Source organism: Morone saxatilis, unplaced genomic scaffold, assembly GCF_004916995.1.
Source record: "Morone saxatilis isolate NCDOM2014 unplaced genomic scaffold, NCSU_SB_2.0 Contig11, whole genome shotgun sequence".
NCBI classification, from domain to species: Eukaryota; Metazoa; Chordata; class Actinopteri; family Moronidae; genus Morone; species Morone saxatilis.
In genome coordinates, this window is record NW_023339663.1 from 12,726,138 (window position 1) to 12,743,241 (window position 17,104).

The 17,104-nt window shown below is 40.0% G+C and overlaps 3 protein-coding genes across 3 annotated transcripts in view; 2 read left to right on the plus strand and 1 right to left on the minus strand.

Moving 5' to 3' along the window:
- syt7b (synaptotagmin VIIb) overlaps window positions 1–9,581 on the plus strand; it is a 54,878-nt gene extending 45,297 nt beyond the window's left edge. The window contains exons 9-13 of the mRNA XM_035652034.1: window positions 2,921–3,188; window positions 3,320–3,489; window positions 3,796–3,910; window positions 4,087–4,286; window positions 6,039–9,581. Of these exons, the coding sequence (XP_035507927.1) occupies window positions 2,921–3,188; window positions 3,320–3,489; window positions 3,796–3,910; window positions 4,087–4,286; window positions 6,039–6,143 (858 nt within the window). The 3' untranslated portion in view covers window positions 6,144–9,581. The remainder of the gene's footprint in view (window positions 1–2,920; window positions 3,189–3,319; window positions 3,490–3,795; window positions 3,911–4,086; window positions 4,287–6,038) is intronic.
- A 3,181-nt stretch (window positions 9,582–12,762) lies between these two features.
- sdhaf2 (succinate dehydrogenase complex assembly factor 2) lies at window positions 12,763–16,012 on the minus strand. Its single transcript, XM_035651859.1, has 4 exons — window positions 15,849–16,012; window positions 14,825–15,048; window positions 14,353–14,462; window positions 12,763–13,476 (listed from the first exon to the last, which is right to left on the minus strand). Exons 1-4 carry the CDS (start codon window positions 15,873–15,875, stop codon window positions 13,346–13,348), a joined length of 492 nt encoding a protein of 163 aa, XP_035507752.1. The 5' UTR covers window positions 15,876–16,012; the 3' UTR covers window positions 12,763–13,345.
- Window positions 16,013–16,167: 155 nt separating this feature from the next.
- The window catches only part of LOC118320773 (cleavage and polyadenylation specificity factor subunit 7-like), a 5,624-nt gene continuing 4,687 nt past the window's right edge, over window positions 16,168–17,104 (plus strand). Inside the window, exon 1 of the mRNA XM_035651858.1 lies at window positions 16,168–16,761. Coding sequence (XP_035507751.1) covers window positions 16,675–16,761 — 87 coding nt within the window. The 5' untranslated portion in view covers window positions 16,168–16,674. The remainder of the gene's footprint in view (window positions 16,762–17,104) is intronic.

Below are 17,104 nucleotides of genomic sequence, written 5' to 3' on the forward strand. Positions count from 1 at the left end.
TAGCTCACAGGCTTCGCTCCATGTATATCATTTTCTCAACACCTTGACATGTCTCTGAATGAACTGTAAAATCAGCTGAAGAAAGGTTTGTGACTTGGTCAAAAGATCAAGCAAGTGAATGAACCCTGAGTGGACATCAAATTGTTGATCGCAAGTGTTGATTTATAGATGACAAATACTGATATATGCTGTAGCTAAAATGACCCACATTTATAGCAGCATTTGTGATTGAGATCAAGTTAGTTCAATGTTCTGATTCCACTTGGGTCATTTTTTTGTAGTTTTGGCCATGACTTCTAGCAGTAATAATATCAATTTAATTATGAAATTAATGGCTGAGATCAGAAAACATGGCAGCGCTGCTAAAAAGAAGTCCATTAGGGCAAGAAACACAAGCACTCAACCCCCAGATTAGCCATCCGTTATATGTGTACAGACTTAATTTAATTTACCTTGCCTGCCAGATCATAGTAGGGGTTGGGTGTAGCTCAGGTGGTAGAGTGGGTCGTCCACTAATCAGAAGGTTGGTCTGACTCCTCCTGCTGCAAGTCTAAGTGTCCTTGAGCTGATACGGATACCCCAAATTCAGTATGTGGCATGTAGTGTAAAAGCGCTTTGAGTGGTCGGCACTATACAAGTACAGTCCATATACCATTTACAGCAGTTACTTCGGTGAAAGTTTTTTTTTTTTCAGAATAAAGATCGAAATGATGGCAAAAAGGAGACCAAAGTTGTGATAAAACCAGAATTATCCCTTAAAACCACTTTGTATGAGATGTTTACATTTATTTGTCTACCACCTACTTTGAATAATATACATTGTGTTTGTTCTGGAGAAGGCAGAAAAGAAGTGTTTCCTCCTCTATCTGTCATCACTGAAAAAGTACTGTCTTCATTCCACTCAGCTCAGCTCAGCCACCTGTAGAGTATCGGAGTTAGTTATTGCCATATCCGAGCTAACTGAAACATACAGTAATCATCACCCTGAAGTGAGACACTGGGAGGGGAGGGGATGTGCGCCTTATTCAGCGAGGATCGGTAATTAGCTGTGAAAGAACACGCAGTGCTGTGGGTGCTGCGAGAATATGGCAGTGGGTATGAGCAGTGTGTAATTATGTGGGTCTCATGGTGTGTCTAAGGAATTCACAGTGGTGGTGCTTAATGATAATACTCATTCTGGGCAGTTTTGCCAAAGGCGTCTATATATTACACAACCCTCCTTTCATGCTGAAAATACCCATCTAGCACTTTTGAACCACTTGTGCTGCTGTAGGAAAGGCAATGGCAGACTTTATTCCATAGATTATATTGAGAAAAAAAGATTGAGAAGGTTGGCACTGAACATTAGAGTATATATACATCCAACCGTTTCAATGGGGGTCCTGTTGGTGTGGTTCTTCAGGATGTACTCTGACACTGCTTTCATTTTTTGTGACGTTCCCAGAGCCATGGATAGTGTGGTGTGAGTTTGCCTCTGTCATCACACATCCACACATTTGCAGAGTTTATATGTTCTTTATTTGTTTAATAGATAAGGCAGAGGATATTTTAGCTTTTGTTACTGTCAACAAATCCCATGAAAAAAAAAGGCAGTGTGTGATTGATTAAAAATAAACTACAGATTTATTTTATTGAAGGAGCATGTCAGCCAGTGCAACATGTGGCTAATTGTTGCGTTTTTTAAATTTATTTTACAATAGAAGTCAATGGCACAGAGGAATAAGCTGTATCTGGCTTTAGCTAGACATAAAATACTTGCTAGTGGAAACAGTTTATTGTTGGTTTTAGTCTTTTTCAGTAACAAAAAATATAGAATATAACCAGCTGTATCCTGGCCATATTTTGTGCTCCAACAGAATTTGCATCTGCACCTGGGTTGTTTTGGTTTCAGAAAAAGAAATTAGAGAACAAAATGTAAGAATTGAATGAGAAGGGAGGACTCTGGAAAAAAAAAAAGAGAGAGAGAGAGCGCCCAATGCAGAAAATAGGGAAAATGGGAAAGCAATTTAGGCCAGCTGTTGGGTGGAGGACTGCATAATGAAAGTGATCATATTCAGCATGGAGAATGAGACTGAGGAGCACCATCAGAAATATGTGGGAGAATATGGAATTGGATATTACATTTCTGGAACTGCTCCTTGAGTAATGCCTCTAGCTCCTCCAACAATCAGATAGGACTTTTCAAACTGGATTTGTCCCCGTCCCTCCAGGCCACGTCACCGTCAGTCAGAGTCTGTCTACCAGCAGATGATCTGCCTCTCATCGCCACTCCGCCATGGACGCTTTCTGCCTTTATTGCACAGCAGACATGTGGCATAACATTATGCTAGCTTGCCCGTTAAAAGCTGTGTTTTTAATGTTGAAGTGCAGAATTAGTGCCCCCCATGGGCTGGAGCCTAAGATTCCTTTTTTGTGTCAGCTCTTTTGGAAGTGTTTTGTCTGAGTGTGAACATGCTGTGAATATGGTATGAATATGGAGTTTGACCTAGTGGTCTGATGCTGATGTGGATTCTATTGTGCTAACTGAGAGCTGTTTTTAAAAATGTGTACACCTCATTTAGCTGTGTCAGTGAAGATAGACTAAATAATACAAACACCTCTTAGTATAATACAATATAGCTCAACAGCACCACAAACTACACCCATCAATAAACTTGTAATTAAGTTTTTACCTCCGGGTATAATTAATGATAAAATAATAATCGTGAAATGTGATTTGGTCTTAGCTTATAATGTTACAATAAATCATTTTCTCCTCCAAGGATATAGGTGCTCCTGGTGTGCATATCTTATGAAGAGAGTGATGGACCAGTAATAAACCAATAAAAACTGCCTTCATTACAATGTAGCTAAAACATATCACCACCTAATGTTGAATAAAAAAATAACCTTTATCTCCTCTTCCTCCCGTATCTCTTAGTTGTCTCCAGGTTCGGAGGAAGATGATCATGAGGGTCCAGTGTGTGAGAAACTGGGTCGCATTCAGTTCAGTGTTGGATACAGTTTTCAGGACTCCACCCTCACTGTCAAAATTCTCAAGGGTCAGGATTTGCCTGCTAAGGACTTTTCCGGCACCTCTGATCCGTTTGTCAAACTCTACCTGCTGCCCGACAAGAAGCACAAACTGGAGACCAAAGTCAAGAGGAAGAATCTAAACCCCCACTGGAACGAGACCTTCCTGTTTGAAGGTTCGATGGAGGAGGCTTTCCTTATGCCTTTAACAAAGTTCACAGCACATGCAGGCACTCTTAAGCTGTTTCTTTGGATCTGTGCATAACTGTGACTTATCAAGACTTTGTTGTGTCAATTTCTTTCTCAGGATTCCCCTATGAGAAGGTGGTCCAGAGGACTCTATACCTGCAGGTTCTCGACTACGACCGCTTCAGCAGGAATGACCCCATAGGAGAGGTGTCCATCCCCCTCAACAAACTGGACCTGGCCAACATGCAGACTTTCTGGAAGGAGCTGAAACCATGCAGCGATGGCAGCGTGAGTAAGATGGAAAAGGGGGGGTAGAGGAAAGAAGAGGGAGAGGGAGGAGGGGAAAGAGAAGATGGGACAGAATGTAACGGTGATGTCATTCCTGGCTGCCGTGATGCTCCCGGGGGAGATATGGCAGCGTGCTGGTGGGAGAAGAGATAGAAGGGAGTATGGAGAGGCTGACAGGTTGACGGAGAGAACACAGGCAGCCACAGGAAGAAACAGAAATACACAGTAAGCAACAGAAGGGAGAATAATGTTAAAAGGGGATAAAAAAGTAAACAATCCCGCTGTTGCTGTGTATGATTTCTCTAGGGGAGTCGAGGGGATCTGCTGGTGTCTCTGTGCTACAACCCCACAGCCAACACCATCACTGTGAGCATCATCAAAGCCCGCAACCTCAAAGCCATGGACATTGGAGGCACTTCTGGTATAGATGCTCCTTCATCTCACTTGTCCTTTTATTGTTCTGTTGTACTTCTACATTATTGCTGCTTCAAAATGATAATGAGAAAATTTTGTTTTTTGTTCACCACCACGAAATGATGGCAGCGAAACTAACATTGCATTCAGTGATGGTAAACGAGTGCATTTTCCTCTCCTCAGACCCCTATGTAAAAGTGTGGTTGATGCACAAGGACAAGCGTGTGGAGAAGAAGAAGACGGTGGTAATGAAGCGCTGTCTGAACCCTGTTTTCAACGAGTCCTTCCCCTTTGACGTGCCTGCCCACGTGCTGAGGGAGACCACCATAATTATCACTGTCATGGACAAGGACAGACTCAGTCGCAATGATGTCATTGGAAAGGTATCTCCTTCTCTCTTCTTCCCTTCTTCTTCTTCTCTTTCTTTGTGTTTGTCGGACTCTGTGACAGACCATAAGCAGCCGATCACTGAGCCAGTCTCTACTGACCCCTGCTGGAACACGCAGACCAATCTTCTGCATTGTAAATTAATAAATAAAACAAATGAGAAGATTTGAAAACACTTAATTTTGAGTGTGAACCAGTTGTTTGTATTTAGACACCAGTGGCATGCAGGCCAACCCAAGTATATCCTCTTATGTGTATCCCCTTAATGTACATTTCATATTATCACTAAATGAACGTGGAACGTGTGTCCAAATTCCCCCAACTGCAACTGGAATATCCTTTATGATTTTGATGTATAGGGCATATTGTGTTATTGTCCATTTGTTGCCTGAAAATTTCAGTTATGATTCAGTTGTGAATTCTCTCGAAGAAAAACACATCTATTGCCCCCAGAGACGATTGGCTAGTCCAAATTGTTCAAGTATCTAATATTTCAGTTGTTGCATTACTGCATGTAACACACATACATGTGGACTGAGTTAATTAAACTGATTAGTTAGTTTAAGGGTCTGTTATTTCCAAATTATTTCTCACAATGTAATTTGGTGCAAATTTGGGACATAGGCACAAGTTCTGAGAACTATTTGAGTTATTAGAGTTTGGTTAGTTATGATCAGTTAGATAGTTTTTAATTTAAGAATTTCTTTAAAACAACTGTTCAATTTTAAGCACAAATAAATATGCCTTCATTATTTATTTATTTTTGGAAACTTAAACTATCATATATGTTGAACTGTGTGGTTCATGTAGACAAGGTCACATTTTTGCATGTTCAGCTGACTTTGTGTGCACTGACTGAAAGAGTACGGGCTACGCTAGCTCAACAATTTATTGAAATTAATTAATTGGGAGTGTACCAATTAAACACTGTCTCTGCTTCAGCTATAATTGTTGGCAAATTCATTTTTTCTTTTCAGGAAACTTCCTAAAATTATTAGGAATTTACAGACCCGTAAAATAAACCATTGCCTTACTTTCTGCTATTCCATTATTTCATCCACATTAATTTATCCCATTACTGATTCATATAACTCAGCTCCAACCACATCAGTCCCAATTCCCAATACCCACTTCTCTATAAGTATACTGAAGAGTAAAGCTCACTTACACAATTTATAAATGTCTGTCTAAAATGCTGGAAAGACCACAAAGCTCAAATCAAATCCTTGTTCCTTCAGACACTGTAAGAATAATCTTTGAGCTGTGCACTGCATGAATGAGCTATTATGCTCTCTGTCATTCATGCACATCTACTGTAATTGCAGGTGCTGCATCCTAGATAATATATATTATCTGCCTACACACAGCAGTTATAATATGTTGCCTATTATACCACACTCATAAATAACTTGAAACTGGTCAGAGCACAATGAAACACAGTATTCCCTGTGACAATTACAGATCAGGAGTTTCTTTCTACATGAGAATTACTTAAAGACTCAGTGTTTGATTGTCATTAGTGTCAGCATTAGCCTTTCTCAGAGTATTTCAGTGAGTGAAATCTCTTCCTCTAATGGCTCCTTTTCTGCCCTGGATTTGAGTTAAATTCCAATTAGAGTGGCAGCTTAGTGGTGAAAGCAGGGATAGACTTAACTCACAGTAAGGTTTTTTGGGGGAAGGCTCTTTACAAACAACATCAATATCTGTGTGACATTACATGTGTTACATTGGCTCTCTCTTTCTCACAGATTTATCTTTCATGGAAGAGTGGCCCTGCAGAGGTAAAACACTGGAAAGACATGATGGGTCGTCCTCGCACTGCTGTGTCCCAGTGGCATGCTCTCAAGGCCTGAGGAACCAACAGTGTTTTTCCCCTCAGAATTCAGCATCAGCCTCTCAGCCCCTGCTCTCAGCACATATCCCCTACCCCCTAACTGCAGTCTTGGGCTGCAGATAATGTGTGTCATCTCTTTGTTCTCAGGCCTCTTTGATATCTTCTGCTCTTAGTCCACGTGACACCATCCTTAAATTTCACCCTTGTCAAGTTCTGATTCCCACCTGACCCCCTCTCTCTTTGTCTGAACTTAAAAATGTCTTTGATGTCTTTCCTCACTCCTTCCTTGTGCCCTCTTTCTATGAGATGTTTTTTTTCCAAGATACTCCTCAGTCTTTCCTCCACCTTGTCAAACATTCCATGTGTTTAACATCGGAGCAGTACTTCTTGCCACCCATGAATACAAACTACCAACCAAAAATGGATCAAACTGATATTCCAACCATCCTCTGTGGTGGCAAGATGGGCTGTGTTCAAACATGCATCTGAGTGTGAATTGCGCTGACCTGTGCAACCCATTTACCAACTACATCTGGTGTTGTAGTGAGGAATCTTCCACTTTGCTCCTCGCCTCTTTCTTCAAGTCCTCTTCCGTTACTGTCACTATTCCTCAATACCCTTAAAATGCCTGAAAAATCAGGAAAACCGACACAGGCACTGGAAGAGTGATGGGCTGTATTTAAAATGGAATTAGACTGGAATTGGACTCCGTCGCTCAACTCATGTTTGATCTTTTTCACTTTTCACTCTCTCTCTGGCACCACTGTAATAATTCTCCCTTGGCTGGAACTCTTCGTTGTCTGTGTGTGCTGTGGGTGATGTGCTGTAACCCCAAATGAAGTTCTTCAACAAAAAAAAAGGATATGAACATGAACATTTAACGCTGGTCCAATAGGGCAAGTGTAAAAAAAAATATATATATATGATCCTATTTTCTTGGAAAAGAAATCCTGATGGACAGAAAAAAAAGAGTAAAGTGATTAATGTTGTGTTTTATTTTTGGTTTTCAAAAGAATTTAGAGAATCAACCTGCTCTTCCAGACACAGAAAATAAGCAAAAAGCCAGCTTCCATAAGTGTGGAAGTGTGGGTTAATGGATGTGTGTATGTGTGTGTGTGTCTGTGTGTGTGAATGAGGGAGTATTTTGGACTTGCACAGCTAATTTAAGATATTGCTGAAACAGCAAAGCCCTTGATAATGATGGTAAAAACAAGGTATTGTTAATATTTGTGGTGTTGTTAGCTGAAGACGTGGGGAGGTCACTAAGGTTAAAGGGTCAATCCACCCAAACCACAAACACCCATACCACAAAGTGTAAGTAGGCAAAACATTGTTTTTGTTTTGATGACAAAAAAAATATTCCCAATGTTAGCTTTTTACGTGTTTTCAACCACATTTCACAGTTTTCTTCAGCAGATGGACTCAGTTGAAGATCACATGGTAAACTTGCACACAGTGGAATTACATCAGCACGCTCTAAGCCAAAAGCATCAGTGATGGGGCCAAAAGCTGCCACACCTTGGGGAACACCAAACAAACATCACTGGACGCAACTTGTGCAAGCCAGGAACTGAACGTGGTTTTTCCACCATGAGATCTTGGATCAAACTGAACACTCCACCCACTGAGGAAGATCCTGGGATGCATTCAGTAGGAAAAAGCTAGAAAGTAGACCTTGAATTTTTTTTTTCTGTCAAACTACATTCACATTTTGTGATTTGGGTGAAGTGACTATGAATGCAGCCAGTAAATGACTTTGTTAGGGTTACATATGTATAATGTATGTAATATGTTAAGAAATCAGATGAGAAATAAATCAGTTAATCTGAATCAAAATGCACTTTTTATGTCACCCATGTCACCCTCTGTGTCTATCAGCGGCATTAATCTGTGCATTAAACCTAGAAAAAGGCATTACAGAACCCTACAAAGCTTTTATTTTTTTGATTTTTACTGAGTATTATGAGTCCAAGGGCAATATTAGACTAGGTTTTTATGTTATTTTGGGGGGTTTTGAAAAAGGTACAAGTCAGTCTTCCAGTTGTTTGCTTCACTGCCTGCATGTGACCTCCCCAAGTCCCATATAGACATGTGCTGATTGGATGAATGGAAACAAATGAGAGTAATAATATCTGGGGGAAAACTCTTTTTACATTCCACTGTTCGTTTTTGTCTACTGGCTGTGTGTGTGTGTGTTTGCACTGTGGGTGAGTGTCAATATTCGAACTTTAGGTTGTGTGATTGTACTTACTGTGAGTCCCTCTGTGTGTGTATATATCTGCACTGAGTTCTATTTTGCCAGTTTAATACAGAACAACATTGTTTACCGTTTTTATTCTGTATGAAACAATCCAGATGTACAAAGAAATATGTTTTTTTAAAGTTGTCACTTCTTTAAGAATCACTGCACTTGTTGACGACGATGCTGGAACAAACCTCTCCTCATAGCAAGGTTATTTTCCTCATGTGTGGTTTAAAGGACGTTTGGATTGGGTGGAGGCAAATCTGTTATACATGAGCAGAGAGTGAAGGTCAAAGGAAAAATGTCACAACCAAGCTTTACAACAAACCTAGATAAAACCTGTTCTCTTTGACCGCCAGACAACATATTTTTGGTTCAGACAGAAGCAGCTACCAACATTTTGTCCTATCTGTCCTTCTTATCTGGTCCGATCTGATTCACCAAGACCAAAAAAATGAAGGGTGGCACCTTAACATCAGAGCTGACGTTCCCCCAAAACACCCCCGTCGTGCACACATGCTTTCTGGCACAAAGTGTTCTGTGTGTGCCTTATAAACCCTGCCACGCCTTGCTCTTCACCATATGTGCTCCCTCTCCAAGTGTCAGGGAGGGGGGAGGAAAAAAAAAAGGTGAGATAGGAGATAATCATCACCTCTTTGCATCACTGTTAGCTACGTCTCAGGTCAGAGCAGAGCATCGGAGCATCCTAAAATAACCAGGAACACAGTCATGTGTCTGTCTTGATGGCCCGGTGTGTTAAACAAGGCATTATGTTGAGTCCTGCTGACAAAGCATTACATTCCAAAGGCTTAGTGAAAGTCACCTTAATCAATGCAAGTTAACTATTATATAACAGTCAGGGTTTGGTATATTTTAGTTTTAAGAAATCTTGTGTGTCTACACTCTTCACTGGCCAAATAGAATAAACTGGACTTGGACAAGCTTGCATTTCTGATTTAGGGCATTCTCTTGGGGGACTGCTTGAGACAAAGAGAGGTTAACCAGCAGCATTTTAATTTATATACTGTACAAATGATTGTGAAGTGTCCTGTATGAAAAAAAAAATCATCAGTATTTACTGGGGTTGTCTGTCTGTCCTTGGTATCACTCAGCCCCCTCTTTTCACTCCCTTTTCTCTTTGTAGTTACACATCCGTCGGGTGCACAATGTTAAATATCAACCATTTATTTTTTTGAAATCTGTACAGTGTATATAAAAATATAAATGTGTATATAAAACAAAGATACTTCTGGTATTGTTATGAATTTTTCAGAGGCTTGTTTTTTATAATTTCTTTTGGTCATGAATGTATTACAAAAAGGTTTATACAGTGTAGTCGGTTCTACATGAAAGCATATGTGGAAGAAGATCCTTTACTTAAGTAAAAGTACTATACATCAATATAAGAATACTCCGATGCAAGTCAAAGTCCTGAATTCAAAAACCTACTTAAGTAAAAGTACAGAAGTAATTCCACAAAATGTAGTAAGTATAAAGCAGTACTGCAAAAAACACATCATATATGATTTTAATTACTCTATATACTGTATTTTAGTCCAGTGGTCCCCAACCACCAAACCATTATGTAAAGTCCTAACCTGAAAAATAACTGATAACTACAGCTCTCAAATAAATCTAGCAGAGTAAAAATATTTCCCTCTGAGATGTAGAGGAGCAGAAGTTAAGAGGCATAACATGAAAATACTCAAGTAAAGTAAAATTAGACATAAGTAATTGTATTTAGTTACCTTCCATCACTGCACGAGGAAGGATGGACGTAAGTCAACTTACAACACAAGAATACTATCTAAAACCATGAGTGTAAATTAGAGACGCTAAGTGCAGCTTTCATCTAAGAAACAAATTTCACAGAGATTTGCTGCTAACTCACTGTCAATCCCAGTTATCTCAGTTTTCTTCTTTTTTTTTGTAGAAACTTAATTGCAAATACATGGACCAACTGATGAAGCCACAATTATTCCAGCCACTGCTTGAAATACATCCACACTTTATTTTGCTCTCTCTTCCAGCTCATGCAGAAAGAGGGCCAAGATTTTAAGGGTAATTAACACAGATCTTGAGAATTGGTGAAGATCTCTAGAACTAAGAAAATTGCCTGCTCTGCCTCCTACACACTACATTTCACTGCATCTGACAGAAGATAACATCTAAGAGAAAAACTCTGGCTGTATGTAATGTTGAGAAAGGGTGTTTTAATTTACCAACTTGTCTAAGATCCTCAAAGTTAAACCAGCCAGAAGTATGTCTTACCAGTGAGAGCAGTTTTCCTTTGCGCTCCTCTGCTCACGACTCTCCAGCAGACATGGGAAGACAAGATGAAGGCTGGGGTGCTGGTGGTGGTCGTGGAAAGAGGAAACAAGAGAACATGAGATTGAAATTCCAGGGGAGCAGAGGGTGACGGCAGGGCTGAGGATAAAACAGAGAGCTGTCACGACACAGGAAGCAGCAGTGGAGGATGACAGGAGCGCTGGGCTACAGATAGGCACTGTGGGTGTGCGTGGGCAACTGATGAATACATACTCTAAACAAGCCTCAGAGCAATGAAGATGTGAATGTTTCTCCCTATGCACGTGGGATCCACAAGTGGCATTTTTTTCTTTCTTCAAGGCAGGAAATTGTGACAGCCAGCAAGGTTCACATTTAACTACTGTCAAATTAATTGTAGGGTGTAGTGCAGGACATCTACACAGGCACAATTATGTGACTATTGATTCAAACTTTTTAAATTCCTGGTTTACTTTATGCTTTAAGACCAGTGGTGGAAGAAGTATTTAGATCATCCTTTAGTGTTAGTAAAAGTAAGTACCAATACAACAATGTAAAACGACTCCATCAAAAGTCCATAAATAAAAATAGAAATACAGACGTATTTGCAGCAATATGTACTTAACTAATCAAATGTAAAAGTATTCATTTGCAAGATAAATGAACCCTGCGAATGATATGTATTATTTATATATCTATTGATAGTTAAAATGAATGCATCAATGTGTAAACAGCCTTTTACTGCTGTAGCTGGTAGAGGTGGAGCTAGTTCTAACTACTTTATATATTAGGTAGTTTAGTCCAATGTCTCAAGCCCCTCCAAAGGGTCACAAGACAAGTCTGTGGGGTCATGAGATGATGAATGGGAAAGGAAATAAATGCATGAAATGTATTCATCTTTTGGACATTCCCCCTATGGTTGCTCTTTTTGTAAAATATTTGATAATTTTACCTCTTCATCTCAACAACTACTCATCAACTCATAGACCTCTGAAATGTGACAAGGGGCACTAACTGGACTGCTTATTTGGTCACAATATAAAAATGTTGGGAACAACTAGTTTAATGTTGAACAATGCACTGTACTTTGTAAGTGTATCTTTTTTGTTTAAATGCAAAATGTTCAAATTAATTCTAAACTAGAAAAAAAAGTTAAAAAAATAGATTTCCTGCTAAAATGTAGTCGAAGCAGAAAGTTGCAGAAAATGAAAATTGTAAATGTTCTTTGTTACTGCTCACAGCTGATTACAATATAGATGGAGTGGAGAGACAGATGGCAGAAGAGCAGAGAACACACAGAGGGGAACCCTTCTGACATCACCTCGGTCTATTTTAGGACAAGCTGAGGACACAAAAATTGGAGGCTGGGACTCTTACTCAACATATCTCCGCTGTGAAGTAATGAGAAATAAAATACACATCAACCTTTGTCACTTATCTGTAAGATTGCCTTGTTTGTGTAACACCTAGGCAGTGGATCATCTGTACATTATAATTCTATGGGCGTACGGCTTGTCATCTGTTTTGAGATTCTATGCACATCTCGTGGCCAGAGGGCATTTCCCTCCTGCTCTCAGTACAAGGTTCCACTGAACCGATATGACACACAGACAGACAAGATATTTTCCCCATAGTCAACACACAATGATCCAGAGAATTATGACCTTGTTCGGTTTAAGCAAAGCTATTTTTCTTTAATTTAAAACTCAGCTTGGCAGACAATTTCACTCATCCTTGCCTTTGTCTCATGACCTTAAATGCAGTAATGTAGTAACAGGAAGGTGATTTTTGCTTCCATCATCTGTAGCTCACTGTTCAAGGTTATCAGCATGTGTGGAAGCTATGGAATAATGTGTCCAGATTGTATCTTGCATGAAAAATAAGGTATGTGAAAGATATGTGGTTGACAGGTGACCCATTTGCCTCAGGGATACTGAGATCAGCAGGAGCTTCAATTTGACAGTCACAGAAAAAAGGTGATCTGCTTCCATCTGGTGTTCGTGTGCTGATACTGCAGGCAACATAATCATCAAGTAACAAACACTGTTCATAGTATCAATTATGGCCACCTCCAGTATGTGACAGTTATGCAACTGACATAATCAGCAAATAACAGTAGAGCATCAACATTTATTAAATAACCCATAATGACTAATGTGATAGGCACAGTGAAATCATTCAATCATTAGACAAGCTATGCTTTTGAATGAGTCAATGTGTTCCTGTTTAATTTTCTAGTAAAGACACAGATCATAACCTTGTATCCATCAAGGCTGACTTGTTCAGTATGCATCTCACAGATTGAGCAGTCCTAAATCGTACAGTCTTAAATCAAAAATGTACAATTCAAATCATGTAAAATATTCAGAACACCTTCCCAATATTGCGCTGCATCGATATTTGCCCGATCCACAAACTTCCTTCACCATCCAGAAACCTTCTTCTACCTATAATGACTGACTGGAGTTAGCAGAGGAAATGTTGGATCGAGGCTTTCATGGTGAGAATATTTAATGGACAGGTGTATAGTACTAGATAGTAAAGTGAATATTTTGCACTGTACAATATTCTGTACACTCTGCTGTGTATGACAGGAGAAACACAGCTGACTTCTTTTGGTACAGTGTCACTGATTTTACACCCAGTTCCCCACCTAAAATGAGTCTCTGAGAAGGTCTCATGGGCCATGGACCTCATTGGTTTTCCTTTTCCAGGTACTCCAAGCTGGGCGCATCCAATCTCTGTTCATGGTTGCGATTCTTTGTGAACTCCTTCAGCAGATCCATGACCTCTCCTTGGTAAACGTCAGGGGTGGGATAAGCTTCTGTAAGAAAATAAGAGGAACATACTTAATTCTTTACAGATTACAACTCAGCCTCTTTAAAATATTAATTGGAGGGGGGAAAGCGAGGTGAGATTTCAGATATGGACACAGAGGGAAGCCCTTCTGACATCACTGTTGGTCTATTTCAGCACTAGCTGAGAACATGAAACTGAAAAGGTGAGATATATTCTTTCATATTGTAGAAATGGGAAAACTATGGTCCTTCAAGGACAAGAAAAAAAAAAAAAAAGGAAACTGTCCGCAACAGCTTTAATTTGTTTTTTTTGCAGAGCGTTGCTTCCAAATTGATGTGCTGATTCTGTTTCTCGGCTCTTATGTGTAACAAAACAGACAAGTAATTGAATCAAATTGAGAGGAAATTAGAAGAATAAAATAAATAAAGTTATACTGGGACAGTGAATGAGCTCCCAAGGTGAAGTCCCAAAAAGAACGGTAATAAAAAAACAGCAACAGAATTGAAGTTAATTTGTAAGCAGAGCTGGGATTACATTATTTCAGCATCAGTAGCCATGAATGATGGCCAGTTTAAAAAAAAAGACATTTATACCCATTGGAGTTTTCCACATTGTGTTGTGTTGCAGACTGAATTTAAAATGAGAATGTCTGCTTCCTTTGTTTCCATTAACATAAAACAGCAAGTCAAACCAGGCATTTGTTATTTGCAATTTGTATAAACATTAATATTGCAAAGCTGAAATGTTTTGGTGTCATTAAATATTTAAAACGTTTCGCAGTAAGAATCTAAAGTATATCCAAATATCCTTCAAATTATGTCTATCTGCTGCCAGCTCACTTATTATTTGTTTTAATGTATTATGTCTACTGTACTGAACAGTAAAATAACCATGTTCTCACCTGTTGCCCAGTAGTAGATGTCCCAGTCATTGCTTGGTTCATTAATCAGTCTGTCATACTGCCGCAGCTGCTTCTCACTCATTGTGTTCAGGTACTGCTTTGCAAAAAGGCTGCAAGAGAGATGGAGAATTGATTTGAGTCTTTTCTCCAAATGGAAAGTCACAGTTTCTGGTAATTACCTGAGCAGCTGGTGAATGGGTTGCACACTGGGAACTTATTCTTCTTCGGGCTCCTTCACGTTGCATTACTGCCTATTTCTGGTTTTAGTGGTTGTGAATGTCCCGATATTCTATATTTGTTTAATTAATCCAGTGGCTCACAAAAATCTAAATACCTCCATACTCTAAAATCTTTTTTACACCAATCTCTAATAATCTTAATCTCTGTAGCTGTGGAACCATTTCCAGTCTTTCTACTGTTTACTTCCTACATGATATAAGACAGAAAGATAAAAACAGTAGAGTTTAACAACCTGAGCAAAATGCAGTTCTCCAACATGCCCCTCTTGCGACTCTCATACAGCAGGCGGCGCCTCTTGATGTCAGTGGGCTCGCCGGGCTTCTCCTCCCAAGGGGGCAGAGGGATCTCAATGAGGTCCCCTCTGGTGTCCTCTGGCGCATCGCCACGGTAACCACGTGATGATACCAGCCCTGTGACTGCTGGTCTCCATGCTGCCTGACACACCCCCGTCACCAGCTGACAGGCAAAAAACACACATTACAACAAATACTAGTGTCGTGTGTTGTATTTTATTATCCAGTACACGTGCTGAGTCAAACAATTCAATGTGCAATCTGCTCAAAATCTGTTGAAAAAGGCAGTGTTGTTGCTGACCCTGATCTACATCTAAATATCCAACTTTATTTTGTGGAAGATCAGGACTTTTTATGAAGCGTTATTCAGACATTAGATAAACATGTAAAATGACCATGTCTTAATAGGGCTTTATGTAGACAATATGAGAGGTCAATATTATATTTTTTATAAAGCTGGAGGCTTACAATAGTAATTAGGGTTTTTTTTTAAAACAATTTCTATATATTAGTTTGTATATTTATTCATCCAGCAATTTAGATATTTTGGTATTAATTTAGCTCAAAGTACTTTCCAATAGATAAAGTTGTGTTTTTAGTTTGATATCAATACACCGACACAGTCAAAAACAGACAGGGACGCAGAGGGTTAATTACATAATGTCACACTGCGCTGTTGTACAACTGTTTACTCCTGGATTGTACAACTGTCCTCTAGCAGGACACGCTTCCTGCATCACGGCTAATAACGTCAATGCTACAGCACTGAAAGACAGGATTCACACTGGCACTTTAGAACATTAATACAAGGTTGTTACATCAAATTATTAGATGACACTAAATCATGTGTTTATATCTCGTCTAGTCTAGTCCTCCTCGACGAGCTCATTCCGACGACTGTAGCATTCAAACTTCAACCAACAAAAGGGTACAAATAAATGCAACGTTCACAAGGTAACTCACTCTTTTCGCAAGGACAGAGGACAGCATTTTGACCCTCTTTCTTGAGACGTCGAGAGACTTCTAGACGAACTGCTTCTTCGCCGTGTTTGTGGAGACTGAATGTCAGACAGAAAACAGTCACATTACACAAGCTGGCTGCGCGTCACAGCAGCACACGGGAGACTAACGAGGGGGGACCGGAAACAGCGCACACACGACGCCATATTGCTACGGTAACGGCGATGTTTAGCTGCAGGAAAACATAATTGGCCAGTGTTAGTTCGTCGGTGTGGTGTAGTGAAGGAGTATTACTTAACTGGCGTATTTTCAGTTATTTTATATAATTAGTGTCACAATCAAAAGCGTGTCCCTCACGTCAGAGTGTGAAGGGGCTTGCCCATAGGAACCAATGTTGTTTGTTGTTGCTAACCGGTGAAATAGTCCGGACGGATTTAGCTCAATGATCACGTACTAGCAATCTTAGCATTAGCTGAGGCGAAACTATTTGCATATGCACTCGTACATGAGAGGCGGTGCATGTGTTTTCAAAGTGTCCATTAAAGTATTATTTCTTGCCATATGTCCGCTGGTCGTATTATCGGTTTGGCATCATATGTTATTGTTTGTTTTAGCCACGGTAGCATCATCTGCGGTTTCGTGGCGGAACGTTGGTTGACGTTGGCTACCGGTAGACACAAGGCTTCACAATAACAACACATCTTGAACACTGGCGGTGCACTTGTTGTCGTAATGCGCTGATCCTTTAGCAAAGTGAGGGTGCTACACTGAAAGCAAGACAGTAGCGCCAGTCGCAGTCCAAGCAGCCGGATCACCTCAGGCCCGCGGGATGGCTGCTGCAGGACGGGCAGCCGGACCCGGTTCCTCCAACAAGGCTCGCATAGATCTGTACAGCGACCTGAATCAAAACGACGAAGTGAGTTTGTAGTTTTCTTGTTTTTAATCGCAGCAGGTGCATCCGTTAAAGCAGCACAGGGGTGAAGGTGTAAAGTTGTCGGTGGAGTTGAAGTGCACCTTTTCATTTCTGGAGTGAACTGACCGCAAATGTTTTTTGTACTCAATGAAAATAAAACGGTCCATGGTTTTTTTTTTTTGTGAGCCTCAGGTACAGTCACTTGAGTAGACACTGTTCATCTTCATGGGATGTTGTGCAGTCATGTGTTCAGGTGTGTAGGTTTGTTTCAGCTGAGGTACATCCAGTGAAGAGAAGATAAGATAAGATAGTCCCACAATGAAAACAGCAGCAAAGTGGATAGAGA

Coding starts and splice junctions, on each gene's coding strand:
- sdhaf2 (XM_035651859.1), bottom strand. CDS start 15,875: ATGCTGTCCTCTGTCCTTGCGAAAAGA. Junction 15,049..15,848: donor CCTCTGTCCTTGCGAAAAGA/GTGAGTTACCTT, acceptor TTTGCCTGTCAG/CTGGTGACGGGGGTGTGTCA. Junction 14,463..14,824: donor GAGAACTGCATTTTGCTCAG/GTTGTTAAACTC, acceptor TCTCTCTTGCAG/CCTTTTTGCAAAGCAGTACC.